This window comes from Ammodytes marinus (genome assembly GCF_949987685.1).
Source record: "Ammodytes marinus genome assembly, chromosome: 2".
Taxonomy (NCBI): Eukaryota; Metazoa; Chordata; class Actinopteri; order Uranoscopiformes; family Ammodytidae; genus Ammodytes; species Ammodytes marinus.
The window spans coordinates 36973813-36993812 of NC_137231.1; the positions used below are offsets into that span (position 1 = coordinate 36973813).

Below are 20000 nucleotides of genomic sequence, written 5' to 3' on the forward strand. Positions count from 1 at the left end.
ATTGGGTTTAAAGTCAGAGTCATACGCACTCCACCTAATTATCCATAATTTATCCGTTAATTTATATTCTGTCTTGATTGTATTCCAAACTTTAAGTTGAAACTTAAGCCATGGGTTTTTCAATGTATCCATTATTCGGCCTGACTCTTTATTTCCCAAGACTGCCTGAATAGGGGAATCTTTAATTAAACTCTTTTCAATGTCCTTCCATCTTGCATTATAGTCCTGATTGCATAAATTCAATAAGGGCCTAATTTGGGTTGAGTAAAAATAATCTCTCAAATGAGGAACTCCCATTCCACCTTCTTTTTTCGGGAGTTGCAATGTCTTGAATCGCACTCTCGGTTTTTTCCCTTGCCAAATAAACCTCGAAAGAATTTTATCCCAGTCGTGGAATTGCATTTTGGAAATTTCCACGGGGAGAGCCTGAAACAAAAACAAAATTCTAGGAAGAATATTCATCTTGATGGATTCTATTCTTTGAGTCAAACTCATAAAAGGGTTAGAATTCCATCTTAATATGTCAGATTTGATCTTATTCAGGAGTGGGTCATAATTAATTTTTTTAATAGTTGTAATTTCTTTTGGTAATAATACCCCAAGATATTTTATTGCCGTTTGGTCCCACTTCAGATGAAATCTGTCTTGTAAAGCTCTTGGTGGGGTATAGTTTACTCTTAAAATTTGAGTTTTTTGGATGTTTAATTTATATCCCGCATATTTGCCAAATGTTTCTAACAAATCGAATAATTCAGGTAGAGATTCAGAAGGTTCACTTAAAAACATCAAGATATCGTCCGCGTATAGCGCCACCTTGTGTTCATCATTATTTATGCTAATTCCTTTGATACTGTTTCTTTGCCTGATCCACTGAGCCAGCGGCTCAATATATAATGCAAAAAGAAGTGGTGACAGTCCACAGCCCTGCCTAGTACCTCTTTCTAACTTAATAGATTTTGATAGATGTCCGTTTATTTTAATTTGGGCGGATGGGTTATTATAAAGAGAGCTGATACCTTTGATAACATTTTTATGGAAGCCAAATTTTTCAAGGACCCTGTACAAAAACTCCCAGCTTACTGAGTCGAAGGCCTTTTCCGCATCTAGACTAACCAATAAGGCCTGTAAATTTTGTTCTTGAATATGGCTTAATATACTTAGTGAGCGTCTTATACTATCATGCGTTTGTCTCTGTGAAATAAATCCAGTTTGATCTGTGTGAATAAGCATGGGAAGGACTGCTTCGACTCTTCTTGCTAGGATTGATGTATATAATTTATAATCGACATTAAGGACAGAAATTGGTCTAAATGATCCACAGTCTAATCTATCTTTTCCCTCTTTGGGGATTACTGATATAGTAGCTTCTCTCCACGTAGGGGGGACAATGCCTTCTTTTAATGCTTTATTAAATATATGGAGGAGGCTTGGTTTTAATTCAGTCCTAAAAGTCTTGTACCATTCGGAGGAGAATCCATCCGGTCCCGGAGACTTGTTGGATTTTAGCTTAGAAATCGCTTTATCCAATTCTTCCACTGTTATGTCTGCCATCAATTTATTACTTTGGTCTTCGATTAAGGTGGGTAGGTTAAGAGAATCTAAGAATTGTTTAATATTTTGCTCCCCCTCCAATTGTGGTTGGGTATATAATTGATTATAATATTTTTGGAAGGCTGTTTGTATTTCTTCTCTTTTGAATACCAAGGTCTTTGTATCCGGGTCTCTAATTTTATAGATAGTACTGTCTGCTTTTTGTTTTTGTAATTTTCTCGCTAAAAATTTTGCAAATTTTGTACCAGCTTCATAGTATTTTTGTTTTGTATAAATCATATTTTTTTGTATCTCTTGAGTATATAAGGTATTTATCTCCCTCCTGATGTCCTTTAATTTTACTGCCACATTTGCGTTTAGGTCCTTTTTATGTTTTGTCTCAAGCTCTCCCAGTTCTTCGTTTAATTTTGCTAATCTCAGTTGTCTTTCTTTCTTTTTCCTTGCACAATAAGAAATTATTTTCCCCCTTAGAACAGCTTTTAAAGTGTCCCATACAATTTCTGAGGCAACTTCTCCATTATTATTTTCTTTAAAGAATTGTTCTATTTCTTTCTTTATTTGTGTTTTAAATGGCATATTATTAAGGATACTTGAGTTCAATCTCCATAAAGTATTTCCTACTTGGCTGTTTATTTGAATTGTTACCATAACTGGGGCGTGGTCTGACAAATCAATATTTCCATGTTCACACTGTTCCACTCTATGACGGTCTCTCTTGTAAATAAAAATATAATCAATTCTTGTATACACGTCATGAGGATGAGAATAATGGGTATAATCACGCCCTGTCGGGTGTATTTCTCTCCAGAGATCTATCACCCCCAGTTCTGACATAAGAATTTTAATTTTTTTGTGAGTTGAGGTTTGAGTATTCATCCTCGAGGAGTCTAACCTCGGATTGATACGTATGTTCCAATCACCCCCGCATATAAGGATGCCTCTTGCTTCTGACATTAAATCAAATATTTTCCTATAAACAGAAATGTGACTGCCTGGAGGAATATAAACATTTAGTATTGTTATTTCAGTATCTTCTATCTTCCCTGAGACCAACACATATCTTCCTTCTTTATCTTTTATCTCAGAGGTTTTCTCAAACGGGACTCTATTGGATATCAAAGTGGCTACTCCTCTTCTATGGCCTGATTTGTATGATGAGTAAAATACTTTTGAAAATCCCATCCTTTCAAGTTTTTCATGCTTAACTGAGTTAAGATGAGTTTCCTGTAATAATGCAATATGTGCTTTTTCTTTTTTCAATTTATTCAGAATCTTACTTCTTTTTATTGGGTTAAGGAGTCCATTTATGTTATATGAAATAATCTTAATTTTTTGGTTATCTGTCATAGGCTTTTTGTGCTACGTTGATCCCCTCCTGCCTTCTCCCTCTTGGTGGTGTTGTTATTTTTTTAAGAACATTATGCATCCCAAAAACATTTATGAACCTTAAGAACAAAACTATATACAAAAATAAGATGAACTTCAATCTTATTAGAACCATTCTACCTGTTTTAGCGTGCGTTGCTTCCTTTGGTGAGGCTCGGTCTAATCGAGCCTTTCTAGTGCCCCTGGTGTTAAGGCACTCATGAAGGGAAAATCCTCTCTTTCCAGAGAGAGGAGCCCTAAAAGATGGTTGCATATCGTCCATTGACATGCAGACTGCATCTTTGTGTCCCGACTACTTTCTAGTGTTATCTGTAGGAGTCCTCAGTATTTGTAACTCAAAACAAATCAGAACTATCTCGGCCCTCGCAGTTCAAGCTAGGAAATACACATTGCTTATAACAGTCTTATAGTTCCAGGTTAGCTCTTAATAGGTCCACAAAAAACTATATTGTTCAATTAAATCAGGTTGCTAGGCTTGAACCACATACATCAGGCTAATATTTACTTGGTGGAGTGTGTGTTTCGTTTGAATTCCTGCAGTTTTTCTCTGATGGACCGCTGTCTGGTTCTCCCTTCTCGTTGCGTCTCTGCGGCTGTGCCCGCTGTCACCTTCGGGTCCCCGGCCACCTGCCATGCCGAAATGAGTTGAAGCTCCCGGTCCTCTTGGTCGAGTGGTGCCGTGATGACGGTGACCGGTAGTCCCCGCAAAGCCATGTCCTCCGTTGCCTGCGCCGCGCTCTGGTACAGCTGGATGCCATCGTTATAGTAGACTCGAAGTTTTGCTGGGTAGGGGGTTTGGAACTTGATTTTCCGCTCCTTCAGTATCTTCTTCGCCTCAAAGTATTCAAAGCGATGTTTAAGCACCGCGGGTGGATAGTCATGGTCTATGAAGAAGCGGGTGTTGTTGTAGTAAACAGATTTCTTCTGCCATGCTCGGCGGATCACCTCTTCCTTTACTCTGTAGCTAGCAAACTTAGCAACAATAGACCGGGGCTTTGACCGTGCGTCCCCTGGTTTAGCTGCCTGAACTCGGTGAGCTCGCTCGATCCGGACCTCCATGTCCTCCGAAATATCCAATGTTTCTCTCAGTAGTTTCTCTAGGAAGCCACACATGTTCTCGCCCTCATCCTTCTCGGGTATACCATAAATCCGTAGGTTATCCCGGCGGGCTCGCCCTTCTTGGTCAATTAGCTTAGCCTCGGTGTTAGCTTGGCGATGCATTAGCTTTTTCATGAGCCTGCCCATAGCCTGTAGTGCTGTCTCGGCTTCTTCAATCCTACCTTCAGCTTCATCGAGTCTGTCGTTTGTTCTGCGTTGTTCTTCTTTTATCTCTGAGAGTTGTTGTTTATTGTCGCGCCTGAAGTCTTTTATCTCCCGCAATATGCAGCTCAAAGTAGTATGCTCTGCCCCATCATCCTCACTAGGCCCGTGGGTAGGGGAGCTACTCGGGCTAGCTTGCGTTAGCTGAGACCATTCTTCCTCATTCCGTGTCTCTGTTGCGACCTGAGTTCTCCTACTTGCTTTCTTACTAGCTCTGCCCTCTGCCATATTTGTTTCAGTTCGTTGTTCGGGATATTCTCAATGTTTTTAGGGCTATTTTCTTAACAAGTCGGGGAGCGCAGAAGTCAAGCAGCCATCTTGTGTCACGTTCAAGGCGGAACCTTCTACTTTTTAGCTTTTTATCAACACTTATATCAAATGTAAATAATATAAACTGTTAATTATTATGAATTATAAAAACATAAAACTTGCACAAATATACATAAACAATTTCTTATGCATTTATGCAATCTGGCTCTTACACTTTCCTCTTGTTCTTAAATTGTTGGGCCGTTATAGTTGATAACCCAATCTGCTGTGTAGTTATCTATCGTCTGACAAATTCTACTGTGGGTTTCTAGATTCTGTGAATAGCTTTCCTCTTGTTCTTACATTAGACAGGGCCGTTATAGGTGAATAGCTTTCCTCTTGTTCTTACATTAGACAGGGCCGTTATAGTGGAATAGCTTTCCTCTTGTTCTTACATTAGACAGGGCCGTTATAGTTGAGGGTTTTAACTTTTATATTGATGATCTTTCAAATATGTTTGCCACAAATGTTTCTATATTTCAATTTCAATTTATTTTAACCTTGTTTTTTTCTTCTGTTATGATGTTGTTAGTGTATTGTCTGTATGTGTCTTTGTTTTATTGTAATAAAAAGAGAATGCCCAAACCACCTACTTTTCTGAAGTGATTAATATCAATAATATCTGAGGTCTATTTCCCCCTCACTGACCCTGGCAACATTAATGCACTAAATCCTTCTAACTGTGTTATCTTGGGAGGAATCTGAATGCTAGTATGCATCTGAAAAGAGTTAGGCATATTTGTCAATCCACAGTAGAAAATTCTGTAATTTGATGACAGTTACAGATATTCAGTTTTAGAAGGCGGGACTTATGCTCTGGCTGAACCAATCACAGCAGTTCTCTGTCCAAACATTGCATCACTGAGTGACTGCTGCCATGGAGACCGTTTGGTGCATGAGCCTGGGAGCCACGCCCACACAGTCCTGGCAAACGGTCTAGACAGTAAAAGAGATTCTTTCTACTAAGTTTAATGATATTTATGAACATTTAATCCCAATCAGATTTCTGTAAAAGCTGATGGAGACACAACTTTGATATCATGTATTGATTTGTATTATTTCAGACAAGGTTTACAGAGGCTTTACTTTTTATCTTTGAGTTTTAACATTTATTTGACAGTTGAAGTTCAGAGAGCACAGAGTGGAAATGGAGAGAGGGAGTGGGGGGGAGGAGAGAGAGGGAGGGGGAGGAGAGAGAGAGGGGGAGAGAGAGAAGGGGGGAGACAGAGAGGGGGGGAGGAGAGAGGGAGAGAGAGAGAGAGGGGGGAGGAGAGAGGGGGGGAGAGAGAGGGGGAGAGAGAGAGAGAGAGAGAGAGAGAAAGGGGGGATGACTATCTCTGCCTCAGGAATAACTAAAGCGAACAAGGGGTTCGCCACTTCACTCATACTGAAACACTTTAAAGGTGGAGTCAGTGATTTTTGGAATTCTTGTTGTCAGAATCACTTTCAGTGAACATTTGTAATATTCTCATGATCCGTTACCTGTCTGTACTGCGTGTGTGCTGAAAAAAAATCCAATGTTAATACACAGCCTAGGCTCTGTAAACTGGTATGTAAACAAAGTCCGCCCACTGTAGCTAGCAACATGCCAGTTTACAGAGTCTAGGCTGTGAAATAAAACTGGATTTTTTTTCAGCTCACACACAGTACAGACAGGTAGTGGATCATGAGGAGATATTCACTGATTTAGACAAAAAGTGATTTTGACAACAAGCGTTCTCCAGAATCACTGACTACACCTTTAAGTGAAAACATTTTAATATTTTACATTAAATCACTTTTTATTGGTGAAAATCTTCAGAATATTTTTTGATAGTTTGTTTTGCTTTAAACTGACTGTCTCCATGGAAACACGTTTATGGGATGTAACAGCTTTTGTTGTTTGTTTTTATACCAAAGTTTGATTGTGTGTTTAAAGTGTAAAAGTCGAGATGAAAAAGACTTGAAATATACTGTATGGTGGTCATTCTCACACACACACACACACACACACACACATACACACACACACACACACACACACACAGACACGCACACACACACACACACACACACACACACACACACACACACACACACACACACACACACACACACACACACACACACACACACACACACACACACACAGTTTGACGGTATATTTTATAAAGAGACATCTGTCTGTACTGTGTGTGCACTGAAAATAAACTGGTGACAATACACAGCCTAGGCTCTGTAAACTGTTATGTAAACAAAGGTTTTTTTAAACAAAAGGGGCCCACTGTAGCTAGCAACATGCCTGTTTACAGAGCCTATGCTGTGTAGTCACACTGCCCACACACAGTACAGACAGGTAGTGGATCATGAGGAGATATTCACACAGTACAGACAGGTAGTGGATCATGAGGAGATATTCACTGATTTAGATAAAGTGATTTAGACAACAAGCGTTCTCCAGAATCACAGACTCCATCTTTAAACTAAAGCATGTTGAGTGTGAGCGTCCTCCTCTGACTTCAGCTTGTAGTTTGTTGGTTTGGACAGCAGGTGGTGCTGCTGCATCAACAATGAACTGAGACTCAACCACACAACACTGCAGACAGGCAGACAGACAGACAGACAGTCAGGCAGAAGGACAGACAGACAGGCAGAGACAGCAGTCAGACAGACAGACAGACAGACACATGGACACAACTAAAATACTGCAAGATAAATATCAAGTTCAGAGCTGCTTGCCTTAATTGTATTGTTTCAGATGACATTTATTTATTTGTCTTTAATTGTTTATTTGCTTTAGTAAACTCACTTTGGACTATGAAGTGTAGCTCAGTGTTCTGCCCTGTCATAGACCTTTATAGGAAGATGCCTTGCCACTACCCCGCACCTTAGTTCTTTGTTTGTTGTTTTGTTGTTAGTGTAACCCAGTGACATTAAATGGGTTTACATAAATAAATACATGCCCATAACCCCGCTGATGATACGATCATTATAATACATCATTATATGGGTCTTTTATTATTTATTCTAGTTCCTGCATTCCTATTCGCTAAAATAGCTTGTCAATCAATGTTGATCTCGCATTGATTCATTTGATTGGTTACGAGGAGGAATGCAGACTCCTCATTGGATGGAAAAGTTAAGTCCCGCCTCCATGAGAGAGAGGAAAGTTCGACTCGGCATGAGATGAAATTAATACACAGAGAGAGACAATTGATTCATAAAACAAGTTAAAATACAAACGTGAGTGAAACTAAAGTGTAAAATGCCTTTGACGTATTATCTGAAGAGAGGAAGACAACCTGTGTACCGGAGGCTAGCCGCTTCCTGCATTGTTTCGGTGAGTTTCACGGAGTTGGGCTATGGCTATTTATAGTAACAGGTGTTACCTGCCGATACGGCTAATGCTAGGCCTATTTATAGTAACAGACCTGTGTTGTCTGCCGATACGTGGCTAATGGGCTAATATATTTACTGGTGTTTCTGTCCACGTGTGGTGTCATTCAAAGCATGTGTTTTCTTTATTTTATGTAAAAATTACAGTGTTAATGCTGTAGTTAAAGCAAAGAGGAAGAGAGAGAGGGAGGGAGCGAGGGAACGAGAGAGACGGAGAGAAGGAGAAAGATAGGGAGGAGAGGGAGCAGCCTTTAAAGAGTAAAACTTTAAAAAAAAGTCATAGTTACAATATTTAATTTCAGTGCTTGATTTATTCATCTTTGTATTTTGATTTGGGCTGTATGCTGGAAACATGCAGCGTAGCTGTGACATTGTGCACAGTTAGTGTTAATAGGAATATGTAGCATGTTAAAGGGACAATTTAATTTTTTTTCTTAAATGTGAGGTATATGATGGATATAATTTAGTTCATGTTTTAAAAATGGGAAAAGAAATGTTTGATCATAATTCATGGTGAAAAAGCTAAAAATTCACAAGTTGATCACTATTGAAATACAGTAGTAGTTTGAATGTTTAATCATAATTCATGGTTATTATTTCAAAACACTCTTTTGAGAGTAAAAGTTAACATTTACAACATATAACGGCTTGACATTACATTCCTGATTTCATGTGTCGTCAATGGTTTATTCACTCAGCTCCTCCTGAACCCAGAGCAACTGTTCTTTACCTAAAATAGGGTTACCACGGTTACAGTAGTGTTTTTACATTAGGGGCAAGAGGTGCAGTGTCCCACCAGATCCGGAGGAAGGACCGCCGTGCTGCCTTTCTTTCCAAGTGAGTCCTCAGCTTTGGTGAGTGAATAATATTCTATATTATCCTATTGGAACACTGACACTCGTCACCTTATATTCAGTATCAGTCCATCCAGCAGAACAATAAAGCCAAAGCACAGACAAGCACCTCACAGTGTAGTTTAAGGGCTAAGGTTATGGTTGTCTCGGGCAGCAGCTCCTGCTCTGTTTGCGGTGATAGAATCGGGTTAGACGACGGTAGCCTTTAGTTGCTATTGCCATCACACAGGTTAAGTTAGCGGTTAGCGGTTAGCTTCATCTATTAGCTTCATACTCTTACTGAAATAATGAGAATTGTGCCTGTGATCTAGTTCTTCTATCTAGACAGACACTGTAGATCAGGGGTGGCCAACCAGTCAGAGACAAAGAGCCACATTTTTAACTGTGTTACTGCAAAGAGCCACATCGTACACACGGGTACACACAGTGGCGATTCCAGGAAATTTTGACTGGGGGTGGCCAAGGTGGGCCACAGAGTTAGAGTGGGGTGGCCATCGCACCCCTGAATGAATAGCATGTGATATGCTGTACAACCAATTCAAAGATGATTTATAATCCCAAATGCCCACATCATGTTAGTATCCATTGTAATGTTTGTCAGAAAACTAAACCCCTGAAGGGGGGTCTGGGGGCATCCCCCCCCAGAAGATTTTTTTTGTGTTTTTAACATGTAATCTAAGCATTCTGGTGCATTCTGGCGAAGATAATAAAGGAAAAAGTCAATATTTATTTCAGCTCAGATGAATAGTAAAATTAGCAAGACAACATAACTTGCTAGCAGCCAGATGCCTAACAACTGCACAGAGGGACGGATGACCACTAGCTTTTGACCAAATATCTTGCTAAAAAAATAAACCTTTATTTATGAAAGTCTGCCCTTGCTAAGAACATGTTACACTCGCTAACTACAAACTTTAATTTTTTTATTCAGATTTCAAAAATCTGCTGGGACACGTGCCTATACACATGCATGGGTGGCACGCATGTCACAAGCACACTTATGCTGTTTTCAAGACCTTTGCTGACCAGAGACCAGTTCTAGTGCCTACCATTAATTTAGTAATTGAAAATTGAAAACTGATCTCATATCAGTGGATTGGAGTGTTTGTGTGATGAACTTGGCAACTACCTATCAAAAAAAGTTAAGAAAGAAAAAAAAATACATATCATCTCTGAACTAGGATACATATCAGGAAAAAAATGTAATTAAAAAAATAAAATGAAAATAAAAAATAACATTTGAACTGGGGGGGGGGGCACTGGGGTGGCCAGTAAGATTTCAGGGGGGGGGGGGGCGTTTTTATTTTCGCGGGGAGCTTGCACATGCATGCACAAGCATTATTTATCAAAAAAAAAAAAAAAACAGGGGGCCCCACACTAGGACTTGAAACGGGCCCCCAGATCGTTAAGGCCGCCCCTGTGATAATGACAGGACTGGACTCCTACAGTACTTAAGACGACAGGGCAGTCATTTTCAACAATGAACATTGTGTGCACTGCCTCACACACAAACTCTCAGTTCAACCAAGTCCACAAACAAAAATATAACAATTTAAAATAGCGTTTTTCTCTTACTATGCATGTTGCTTTGTGGGACTTACTTTTAGCATGGAGAGAGGTGAAGTGGCGCCGAAGATTTGAAGCCTTGAAATGCGCAAATGACACCTGGCATATAAGGCAGAATGGCTTGGCATAACGTTCAACAAAAAATATGAACTCTCCCACTCTGTTTCGGAACGAACTTGACACAAATAGTTTACTCACGGAAAACCTCCCTCCAAGCTGAGCGGGCAGTTTTATGTTGCGTCCGCACCAAACGTTTGCGAACGTTATGTTGCGTCCTCAATTAAACATTTGCGAACAGGCATACACATAGGGCCTACACATTAATGAAATAAAAAAGGAAATAATAGACAACATGTAAAACGAACGTAAGAGCCGCATGAAACGTTTGCGAACATGCACACACATAGACCAACACAAAAAAAAAGTATAAAAAAAAAAAAAAAAAAAAATTATAATCACATAATTTGATATGAACTGAAGAGCCGCACGAAGCTGGGCAAAGAGCCGCATGCGGCTCGCGAGCCTCGGGTTGGCCACCCCTGCTGTAGATAGTGAAACTTAAACCGTGAAAAAGTTGATTGTGGAACGAATGACGGACACTTCTCAGCCTCTCGCCTTCAGAAGAGGAACTTAAGAGATGGCAGACAATGTGATGAACACAGACGCTCCACAATGTAAGTGTTATTATACATGATGTAATGACTAAGATAACTAGGTTTAGTTAGCTATCAGCTAGGCTAGCTATCAGCTAACTACTTTTAGTAAGATAACTAAAAAGCACCTATTATGCTTTTTGGCCTTTTCTGACCTATAAATGTTGTTATAATGTTTATAGTCATTTTAAACGATATGGAAGTGTCAAATAATGACGTTTATGCATTTAGATGTTTTCCCTGCCGATAGTCTGGGATGGCTGTGCAGAGCGCTCAACACTAGGGACTCCGGTCGCCATTAATTTGTTCAAACTTCCTGGATCACGTGACGTGAACAAAGCCGATTTTCCATGTATGATAATGTTGCTGCTACACGCTCAGGCCCGCTCCCTTCGCAGGTCTTCTGGACGGTAATCAATAACAACAGATTGGGTTTGGCGGGAGGGGGGCGAAAGACGAGGCGAGTGTTGACAGAGAATGACCCCAGATGACAGGAAGAGTTTCCCGACAATCTACATAGTGTTTTGTGCGGTGATTCGTGTCAGGCTGCTCTATAGGAGTCATTAATAAAAAATTAAGAGCAGAAAAGTAGTATTAAAGGAGATCTTTAAGTTTAGTTTGCCTCTACTGCTGCAGACATTTTCCAGACACAGTAGTGTAGTGTCTGTAGAAGCTTTTTTGGAATGTTCACGCAAAAAGAAAAATCATTAATAGAGTTGGGGAACCAACCTTATATAAATGGCTAACTAAGTGAGTGTAGTGTATTATAGTGTCTGTAGTGAGTGAGTCGTTTCCCTCCAGCTGTATTAATGCGTTGTGTTGTTAGTCATAGTAGGGGAGGGACTTCCCAACTGTATCAATGCGTTAGCTAGGAATAGTAGGAAAAAAGTTTTAGAAAATTGTCAATAAAGTTCTAAATATGATTTGTTGTTATTTTGTCGTTTTTTTTCAAGTCGTTAAAATGTTCCTTTCAAGTGTGAAATGTTCATCTCTTTAACCAACAGACAAAAGCAAAAACACCTTAATGAAGCATATTTAGTAATACAGTTGGGGAAACCTTATGTAAATGGCTCACTAAGTGTAGTGTCTGTGGTGTCTCATGTTTCCTGTAAGTTTGTATTTTCATGGAACATTGGGTTTGCCTTTGATCCGCTTCTTTAGTTTGATGATGGTATGTTTATGATACATGTGAGTTTTCACTTTATTTTTTATTTTTTAAGATTATTTTTATATAAATGTTTTCATGCTTCCACCATAAGGCTTTACATAGATAAAATATATTCCAAACAAATACATAGTTAACAGTAGAACAATGATGTTTCCTATTCCCGCATGGTGTCAAGCCCCATATTTCAAATAGAACATCAAAAACATATGAAGACAAAACAAGAGATCAACATTAGCCTCAGGCAGGTAACCCAGAGGAGGCGGGGACAGACTGGAAACACTTGGCACTTGTTGAACTGGTTTTCAAGTCACTCTGACGTTTGTTTTTAGACTTTGACTGTGAAGTTGTGAGGGTGTGACGGCGTCCTCAGATCACACACACACCAGGACTGAGCAGGATGAAATGAGCAGCGTCTTCTCTCCGTGTAAAAAAAACCCGGATGCCCTAATACATCCAATTGCATTTTGTAGTATGTGAACTAGCATTCTTTAATATGTAGAATAGTAAAAAGAACAAGTATGTGATTTGGAACGCAGGGTAATTTGTTCCCCTGCCAATTACACAGGAGGGCAAAGAGTGACAGTACCAACATTTATGACTAGTCAGGACTACTCTTACAGGGCTGGGCCCCCATCATATTATACTTTTGATGTTTTAAATGATGCCTGATATTTTTCTTCAAGTTGTTGTGTTGCTAATTAACTTGTTGGAGCTTTGGTCTTGAGATGAACTGTTATCTTAATATCATTTAAACATAAATATGAGATAATGTTCCAACATTTTGACTAAAACCTATTTTGAACACATGATAAACAGTTGATTTGTGTGAACAGTACACACACACACACACACACACACACACACACACACACACACACACACACACACACACACACACACACACACACACACACACACCTGATTTCTAGTAAATAAAGGGGAGGAGCAACAGGTGAGGGAGGGAACCCTGAAAGTATTCAGTCCGTTCAGACTCCATTTTGAGTCGGCAGAGCAGACGGAGGGAAACTTAAGGCCGAGGCAGGGTGAGTGTTGATACAACATTAATATTATTTTACTGTCACAATCTCTGAGTCTTTTTCTCCTGTAAACTGTAGATGAAAGAAATGTTAAAATGAACTCAACAGTTTGATTAACCTGTGGACACAAAGTTCTTATTGACTGAATAATAATAAACCTGAGCCAAGAAAACAAGGTGTGTGTGCGTGTGTGTGTGTGTGTGTGTGTGTGTGCGTGTGTGTGTGTGTGTGTGTGTGTGTGTGTGTGTCTTGCTGGTCACTCCTGGACAAACCTGTTTCTCTTCTTTCTTTTCTGATTTCACAATCCGTGTTAATGTCTAAAATAAACGTGTGTGTGTGTGGTGAGACAGTTGGAGCGATTGTGCTACTATTTGTTCTTGACACGTCACAGACAGACACACACACGCACACACACACCTTAAAGCTGGGGTATATGATTTGGGAGAAAATAGCAGTTGGGATAGAGATTCGAATCCAAATACCTCAACCGCTCCACTTGTTCTCTTTGGTCCCTCCCCTATGGTCCCTCCCTGACACACTCTACACCAACAACGTCGGTGCCAAAGTGAATGGACAGTCCCAACAGCCAATAAGAACAGAGAATCAGATTTTATTTTTTTATTTTTAGAATCGGAGCCTCGCTCTGATTGGTCAAAGTGCACCGCTCATGTTCACTTTGACCAATCAGAAATCATAAACCCCAGCTTTAAGGGAGAGGTGCTTTCCACATTGTTGAAACCGCTCTATTAGTGTTTTGTTTTGCTTCCCTGTAGACAGGCAGATTCCTGTGCCTGTGTTGGTATGAATGTTTAGACTGACTGAAGTCCAGAGGATGAGTGTTAACATGGAGGAAGAGGACAGAGCAGAGTCTGGAGTCTCCAGCTGTCTGTCTATGAAGAGTGACCGGTCCAATGATCATCCTCCAGACTTCAGTAATGAACCTGGACCCTCAGACACACAGTAAGTGAACTGACTTTTTATTCATGTTTTTAAAATAAAGCACAAAGTTGGAAGAAAACTGTTTTTTTTGGATTATATATAAACAACACGGTAGATCATACCCATTAGATGCTGTGACACTATTCTAATCCAAGAACATTCTACAAAAAATTAAACATTCTAATTCTCGTCAGCCACATTTGTGTATTTAGAGTTTCCTGAACGACATATTTAATTTTTAGGCCATATCGATCAGCCCTACTCTGAGAATTCATCAAGGATTCATGTGATGTAAATAAAAACATGTTTGTGTTTGCAGGGTTCAGTACCAGGGACAGAGATCAGAGTCTGGAGTCTCCAGCTGTCTGTCTGTGAAGAGTGACTGGTCCAATGATCCTCCTCCAGACTTCAGTAATGAACCTGGACTCTCAGACACACAGTAAGTGAACTGATTGTTCTTGGAGAGTGGAAATAAATGGAGCAACAATTTTACTTTCAGACTGAATCTTAAATTCCAACAGAAAAGCAACAACACTTTTACTGTTATATGTGACTATCTGTGGACAAACCTGGATATTTGTTTTAGCATCAACAAATCATTTATTAATAAAGAAATGTCTCCGTAGGAAGATGACTCCTGAATGTGGACAAAGATCCACAACCAGACCTGGACTGCAGACAGCCAGTCAGACCAGCACTGCACAAAGTAAGACTGAAGACCTGTCAGCTGATGTCATCATGTCTGAAATAATATGGTTTGAATCCAACATGGTGGACGCAGCCATTTTAGGCCTTATGCAGAGAGGCAAAAGCACTGTGGTCTAGTCAAAGCATGCTTGTCTGTATCTAGTAGTAGACTCAAGGTTTTGACTCAGTTGATATAATGGCACATTGTCAGAATTTAACATACATGTTGGTAACTGGCAATAAAAAAGCGTCAAATCCCCTGATTTTCCAAAATCTGTCAAAAATCAGCTATTTGTTATTTTGGGCTGTAATAATAAAACCTTTTTTTGTTTCCATCACATAAAAAACAATAACAAAAGGGGAAACACCCCAATTTTCCAATTTCTATATTTGGAGTTGACTTGAGTTTGAGTCTTAAAATCGGTTGTTGAGTCGACATATTGTTCAATAATAATGTTTCTGATATTTTCATATTGGCAAAGCAGATAATCAACATACTGTCACATGTTCTTTGTTTTGTCTCCTCCTTAGTGAGTGGTGGTCTGCAGAAGGTTCTAGATGAACATAAGATCAGTCTGAAGAGGAGATGTGAACGTGTGACTGAAGGAACTGATAAAGCAGGAAGTGGAACTCTCCTCAACAGGATCTACACTGAGCTCTACATCACAGAGGGACAGAGTGAAGAGGTTAATACCCAACATGAGGTCAGGCAGCTTGAGACCGCTTCCAAGAAGAAGACCCTCCATGACACTCCAATCAAGTGCCACGACATCTTCAAAGCCTTACCAGACCAAGAGGGACCCATCAAACACATCAGAGTCGTCCTGACGAATGGCGTCGCTGGAATTGGAAAAACCTTCTCAGTGCAGAAGTTCACTCTGGACTGGGCAGAGTGCAAGAAAAACCAAGATGTCAGTCTGCTGATTCTGCTTTCGTTCAGGGAGCTGAATTTGATCAAAGATGAGCTGTACAGTCTTCTCAAGCTGCTCCATGTTTTCCATCCAACATTACAGAAGGTCACAGCAGAGAAGCTCGCTCTCTGTAAAGTTTTGTTCATCTTTGACGGCCTGGATGAAAGCAGACTCTCACTGGATTTCCACAACACTGAGGTTGTGTCTGATGTCACACAGAAGTCATCAGTCAACGTGCTGCTGACAAACCTCATCCAGGGGAATCTGCTTCCCTCGGCTCTCATCTGGATAACTTCCCGACCTGCAGCAGCCAATCAGATCCCTCCTACATGTGTTGACAGGATGACAGAAGTACGAGGCTTCACTGACCCACAGAAGGAGGAGTACTTCAAGAGGAGAGTCAGTGATAAAAAGCTGTCCACCAAAATCATCTCACACATCAAGACATCCAGGAGCCTCCACATCATGTGTCTAATCCCAGTCTTCTGCTGGATCACTGCTACAGTTCTGGAGCACATGTTGACTACAGACCAGAGAGGAGAGCTGCCCAAGACCCTGACTGACATGTTCTCACACTTCATGCTGGTTCAGACAAAGAGGAAGAAGGAGAAGTATGGAGATGGACATGAGCTGACAGAGGCTGACAGGGAAGTTCTCCTGAAGCTGGGGAGGCTGGCGTTTGAACAGCTGCAGAAAAGAAACATCATGTTCTACCAAGAAGACCTGGAGCAGTGTGGTCTGGATGTCACAGATGCCTCTGTGTACTCAGGAGTTTGTGCCGAGATCTTCAAAAGAGAAGAGAGTGTGATCTTTGAGAAACCTGTCTACTGCTTTGTTCATCTGAGCATTCAGGAGTTTCTGGCTGCGGTCTACATGTACCACTGTTTCACCAACAACCACACCGAGGTACTGAAGGGTTTCCTGGGAGAAGACTGGGACACAAATAATGAATCCCTGGATGTCTTCCTGAAGAGAGTCGTGGAGAAATCACTTGAAAGCAAAAATGGCCAGCTGGACCTGTTTGTCCGCTTCCTTCATGGCCTCTCTCTGGAGTCCAACCAGAGACTCTTAGGAGGCCTGCTGGGTCCAACATACACACATTGTCACAACAGTCCAGGAATCATCCAGAGGCTCTCTGGCCTGCTCGGTAAAAGGCCAGAAACCATCCAGAGAGCCATCAACAACCTGAAGAAGATGAACAGTGATGAGATCTCTCCTGACAGAAGCATCAACATCTTCCACTGTCTGACGGAGATGAACGACCAATCAGTTCATCAGGAGATCCAAAAGTTCCTGAAGTCAGAGAACAGATCAAAGAAGAAACTCTCTGAGATCCACTGCTCTGCTCTGGCCTACATGTTGCAGATGTCAGAGGAGGTTCTGGATGAGTTGGACCTGCAGAAGTACAACACATCAGACCAGGGACGATGGAGACTGATTCCAGCTGTGAGGAACTGCAGAAAGGCTCGGTAAGTCCAGATGTGATAAATAGTATTGTGTGTGTGTGTGTGTGTGTGTGTGTGTGTGTGCGTGTGTGCGTGCGTGCGTGCGTGCGTGCGTGCGTGCGTGTGTGTGTGTTTAGGGGTAGGGGGGGGGGGTTGAAATGTAATGTTTCCTACCAGCTGGACAGACGGTTGGACACTTCATCACTGTCAGAATCACATAAAATAGTTGTTGAAATGTGCAACTAGATCATATGGTATGAAATGGTATGGCCCATTAGCCCTACATCAATGTTATTACTGTATGTGTGTTAACCTGTGTGTGTCTGTGTGTGTGTCTGTGTTTGCGTGTGTGTGTTAACCTGTGTGTGTGTGTCTGTGTTTGCGTGTGTGTCTGTGTTTGTGTGTGTGTGTATGACTTGCTTTTTGCAGGTTTTTAAAAGATTATTTATTTATTTGTAATGTTCATGTAATATGACGGATTTGCAAAAAAGTGTTTTAGTAAAATCTCAAATCTCTCTCTCTGTCGTTCTCTCCCCCTGTCTGTCTGTCTTTCTCTCCCCCTGTCTGTCTGTCTGTCTGTCTCTCCCCCTGTCTGTCTGTCTGTCTGTCTGTCTGTCTGTCTGTCTGTCTGTCTGTCTGTCTGTCTGTCTGTCTGTCTGTCTGTCTGTCTGTCTGTATTATTAACCAGTGTAGATTAGTTCTATACATATATACCATTATAAAAGCTTTTATTATTCTTATTCATAAAACAGTGGTCCACTTGTTTAGAACAGAAATTGTTGGTTGTATTTTGTCACAGATGTTCTTCAGCTGTTTCAGATGCTGAGTAGAAAATGAAGGTGTTTGGCTATTGTGTTTACAGCTTTAATGAACAATAGTAGAATAGCTCCAAGTATGCTAATCTGCAGGTATGCTAATCTGCAGTTAGGCTTAACTGTGACCGCGAGCTGTCATGAAACAAATTCAACTTGCTTGTTCAGACCTATTCAAAAATTTATTTCTCAATTCAAACCATTAAAATAAAGCATTATTGAAAATCCCAAATATAAATCTTGTACCCTACCATGTTCTTTTAAAAATAACTCAACAGTTTAAATAATAAATACAATGTTTTTACACTTTTAAAATAAATAAATACATTCTCCAAAGGTCAACGACAGCAACACTGAGAGGCATGAATCAGCAAATCCATTGACATACTTAACCTTTTCTTTATGCTGTGAAGGTTGAGGTGCTGTAAAGAAATTACAAACTGCGCTTTTCCTTTTTGTACCACAGCTGCTGCCGTAATGTTTACACTTCAGAATTTGAATCAAAGCTCTAATGAAAATAAAAATGATTGAATGAATTATTTAAACTTTGGTGTAACTTGGGACCGAGGGAGGTGGCTCACTCTCTGTATATGTTCTGGCTCTGTAAGTCCAGATGTGATAACTAGTATTAACCAGTGTAGATTAGTTCTATATATATATACCATTATAAAAGCTTTTATTATTCTTATTCATAAAACAGTGGTCCACTTGTTTAGAACAGAAATTGTTGGTTGTATTTTGTCACAGATGTTCTTGAGCTGTTTCAGATGCTGATTGCAGAAAATGAAGTTATTGTGTTTAGAGCTCTTAATGACTTTATCTGCCCAGTACTGACACCGTCTCACCAGACAAGCGTTTATACTTTATGCTGCTTTTTTTGCTCTGCAACTTTTTTCTTCTAGTTTGAGAAAATGCTCCTGCACCAGACTAGATGTGAAGGATTTTAATGTACACACGATTTTCAGATTTTTTATTTTTAGAGTCGACTTCAGCATGAGTGGAAAATCGTCTGTTAAGTGGAGACATTGTTGACATCCCTATCATGGCATTTTCTCTCCCTTCAATTGCAAAACTAAAGCAAAACAAAGTCAATATCTGCAGGAGAGAGAGAGAGAGTGCTGAGAATTATAGTTTCATGTCAAACACTGAGATAAGATGAGCTGGTCCTCTGATGTGAAGAGCAAATGTTTCTCAAATCAGGAAATGTTTAAGTGTTCTGTCATCAGCTGTTTTCTTTCATAATAACATGTTGTAATGAATGTGTCATTACAGACTTTCTCACTGTGACCTATCAGAGACTCACTGTGAAGTTGTGGCCTCGGCTCTGAAGTCCAACCCCTCCCATCTGATAGAGCTGGACCTGAGCCAGAACTACAACCTGGGGGATTCAGGAGTGAAACTTCTCTGTGCCGGACTGGAGAGTCCAAACTGCAGACTGGAGACACTGAGGTCAGTTCACTGGCTGTAGAATATTGTGTGTTTATTCAGTTGACTGAGGATTTAAGGTTTTGGTTCATAGATGTTCAGGATTCGCCAGAGCACAAATCTGAAGAAATGTCAATTGGTTCAGAAGTATTATTTTTTCAAAATGGCTGAACAATTGTAAGAAAAGCATAGAGAGTAAATGTTTGATGGACAGTTTTCTCACATTGTGGTCCATCAGTCAGTGGAGATGTCAGATGTCTGGAACAAATGTGGACCTCTGCTTTAAACCTTTTCCTACTAAGCTAAAAAAAGAAGAAGGTAACATAAGAAAAGAGATAATTAACTGTTTGTAAGGTGTGTGGAGCTTAGTATCTGTCCACCAGATCTGCTTGTTTTTAATGTTTTTATGATCATATCACAGTATTTTTTTACTGCCATTTGAGCCGCTATGAGTAACACTGCTCTATGGGGACTCTTGACTTTCTACATAAATGTTGGTGACGTGTCATTCGTGGATTTTTTGTTCATGGAAAAAGGGCCACCGTCGTTTAGCTGCTGGATT

General features: G+C 40.2%; 2 protein-coding genes across 3 annotated transcripts in view; one reads left to right on the forward strand and one right to left on the reverse strand.

Annotated features, from left to right (window-relative positions):
• Nucleotides 1–2238: 2238 nt before the first annotated feature.
• l1td1 (LINE1 type transposase domain containing 1) overlaps nucleotides 2239–20000 on the reverse strand; it is a 66454-nt gene continuing 48692 nt past the window's right edge. For both annotated transcript variants that reach the window (XM_080048851.1, XM_080048850.1), the window contains exon 2: nucleotides 2239–5066. In XM_080048851.1, the coding sequence (XP_079904977.1) occupies nucleotides 3439–4485 (1047 nt within the window). In that variant the 5' untranslated portion in view covers nucleotides 4486–5066 and the 3' untranslated portion in view covers nucleotides 2239–3438. The remainder of the gene's footprint in view (nucleotides 5067–20000) is intronic.
• Nucleotides 13187–20000, forward strand: part of LOC307266798 (NACHT, LRR and PYD domains-containing protein 12-like) — a 23987-nt gene continuing 17173 nt past the window's right edge. Inside the window, exons 1-6 of the mRNA XM_080048904.1 lie at nucleotides 13187–13225; nucleotides 13993–14179; nucleotides 14478–14597; nucleotides 14785–14864; nucleotides 15377–17225; nucleotides 19286–19462. Coding sequence (XP_079905030.1) covers nucleotides 14025–14179; nucleotides 14478–14597; nucleotides 14785–14864; nucleotides 15377–17225; nucleotides 19286–19462 — 2381 coding nt within the window. The 5' untranslated portion in view covers nucleotides 13187–13225; nucleotides 13993–14024. The remainder of the gene's footprint in view (nucleotides 13226–13992; nucleotides 14180–14477; nucleotides 14598–14784; nucleotides 14865–15376; nucleotides 17226–19285; nucleotides 19463–20000) is intronic.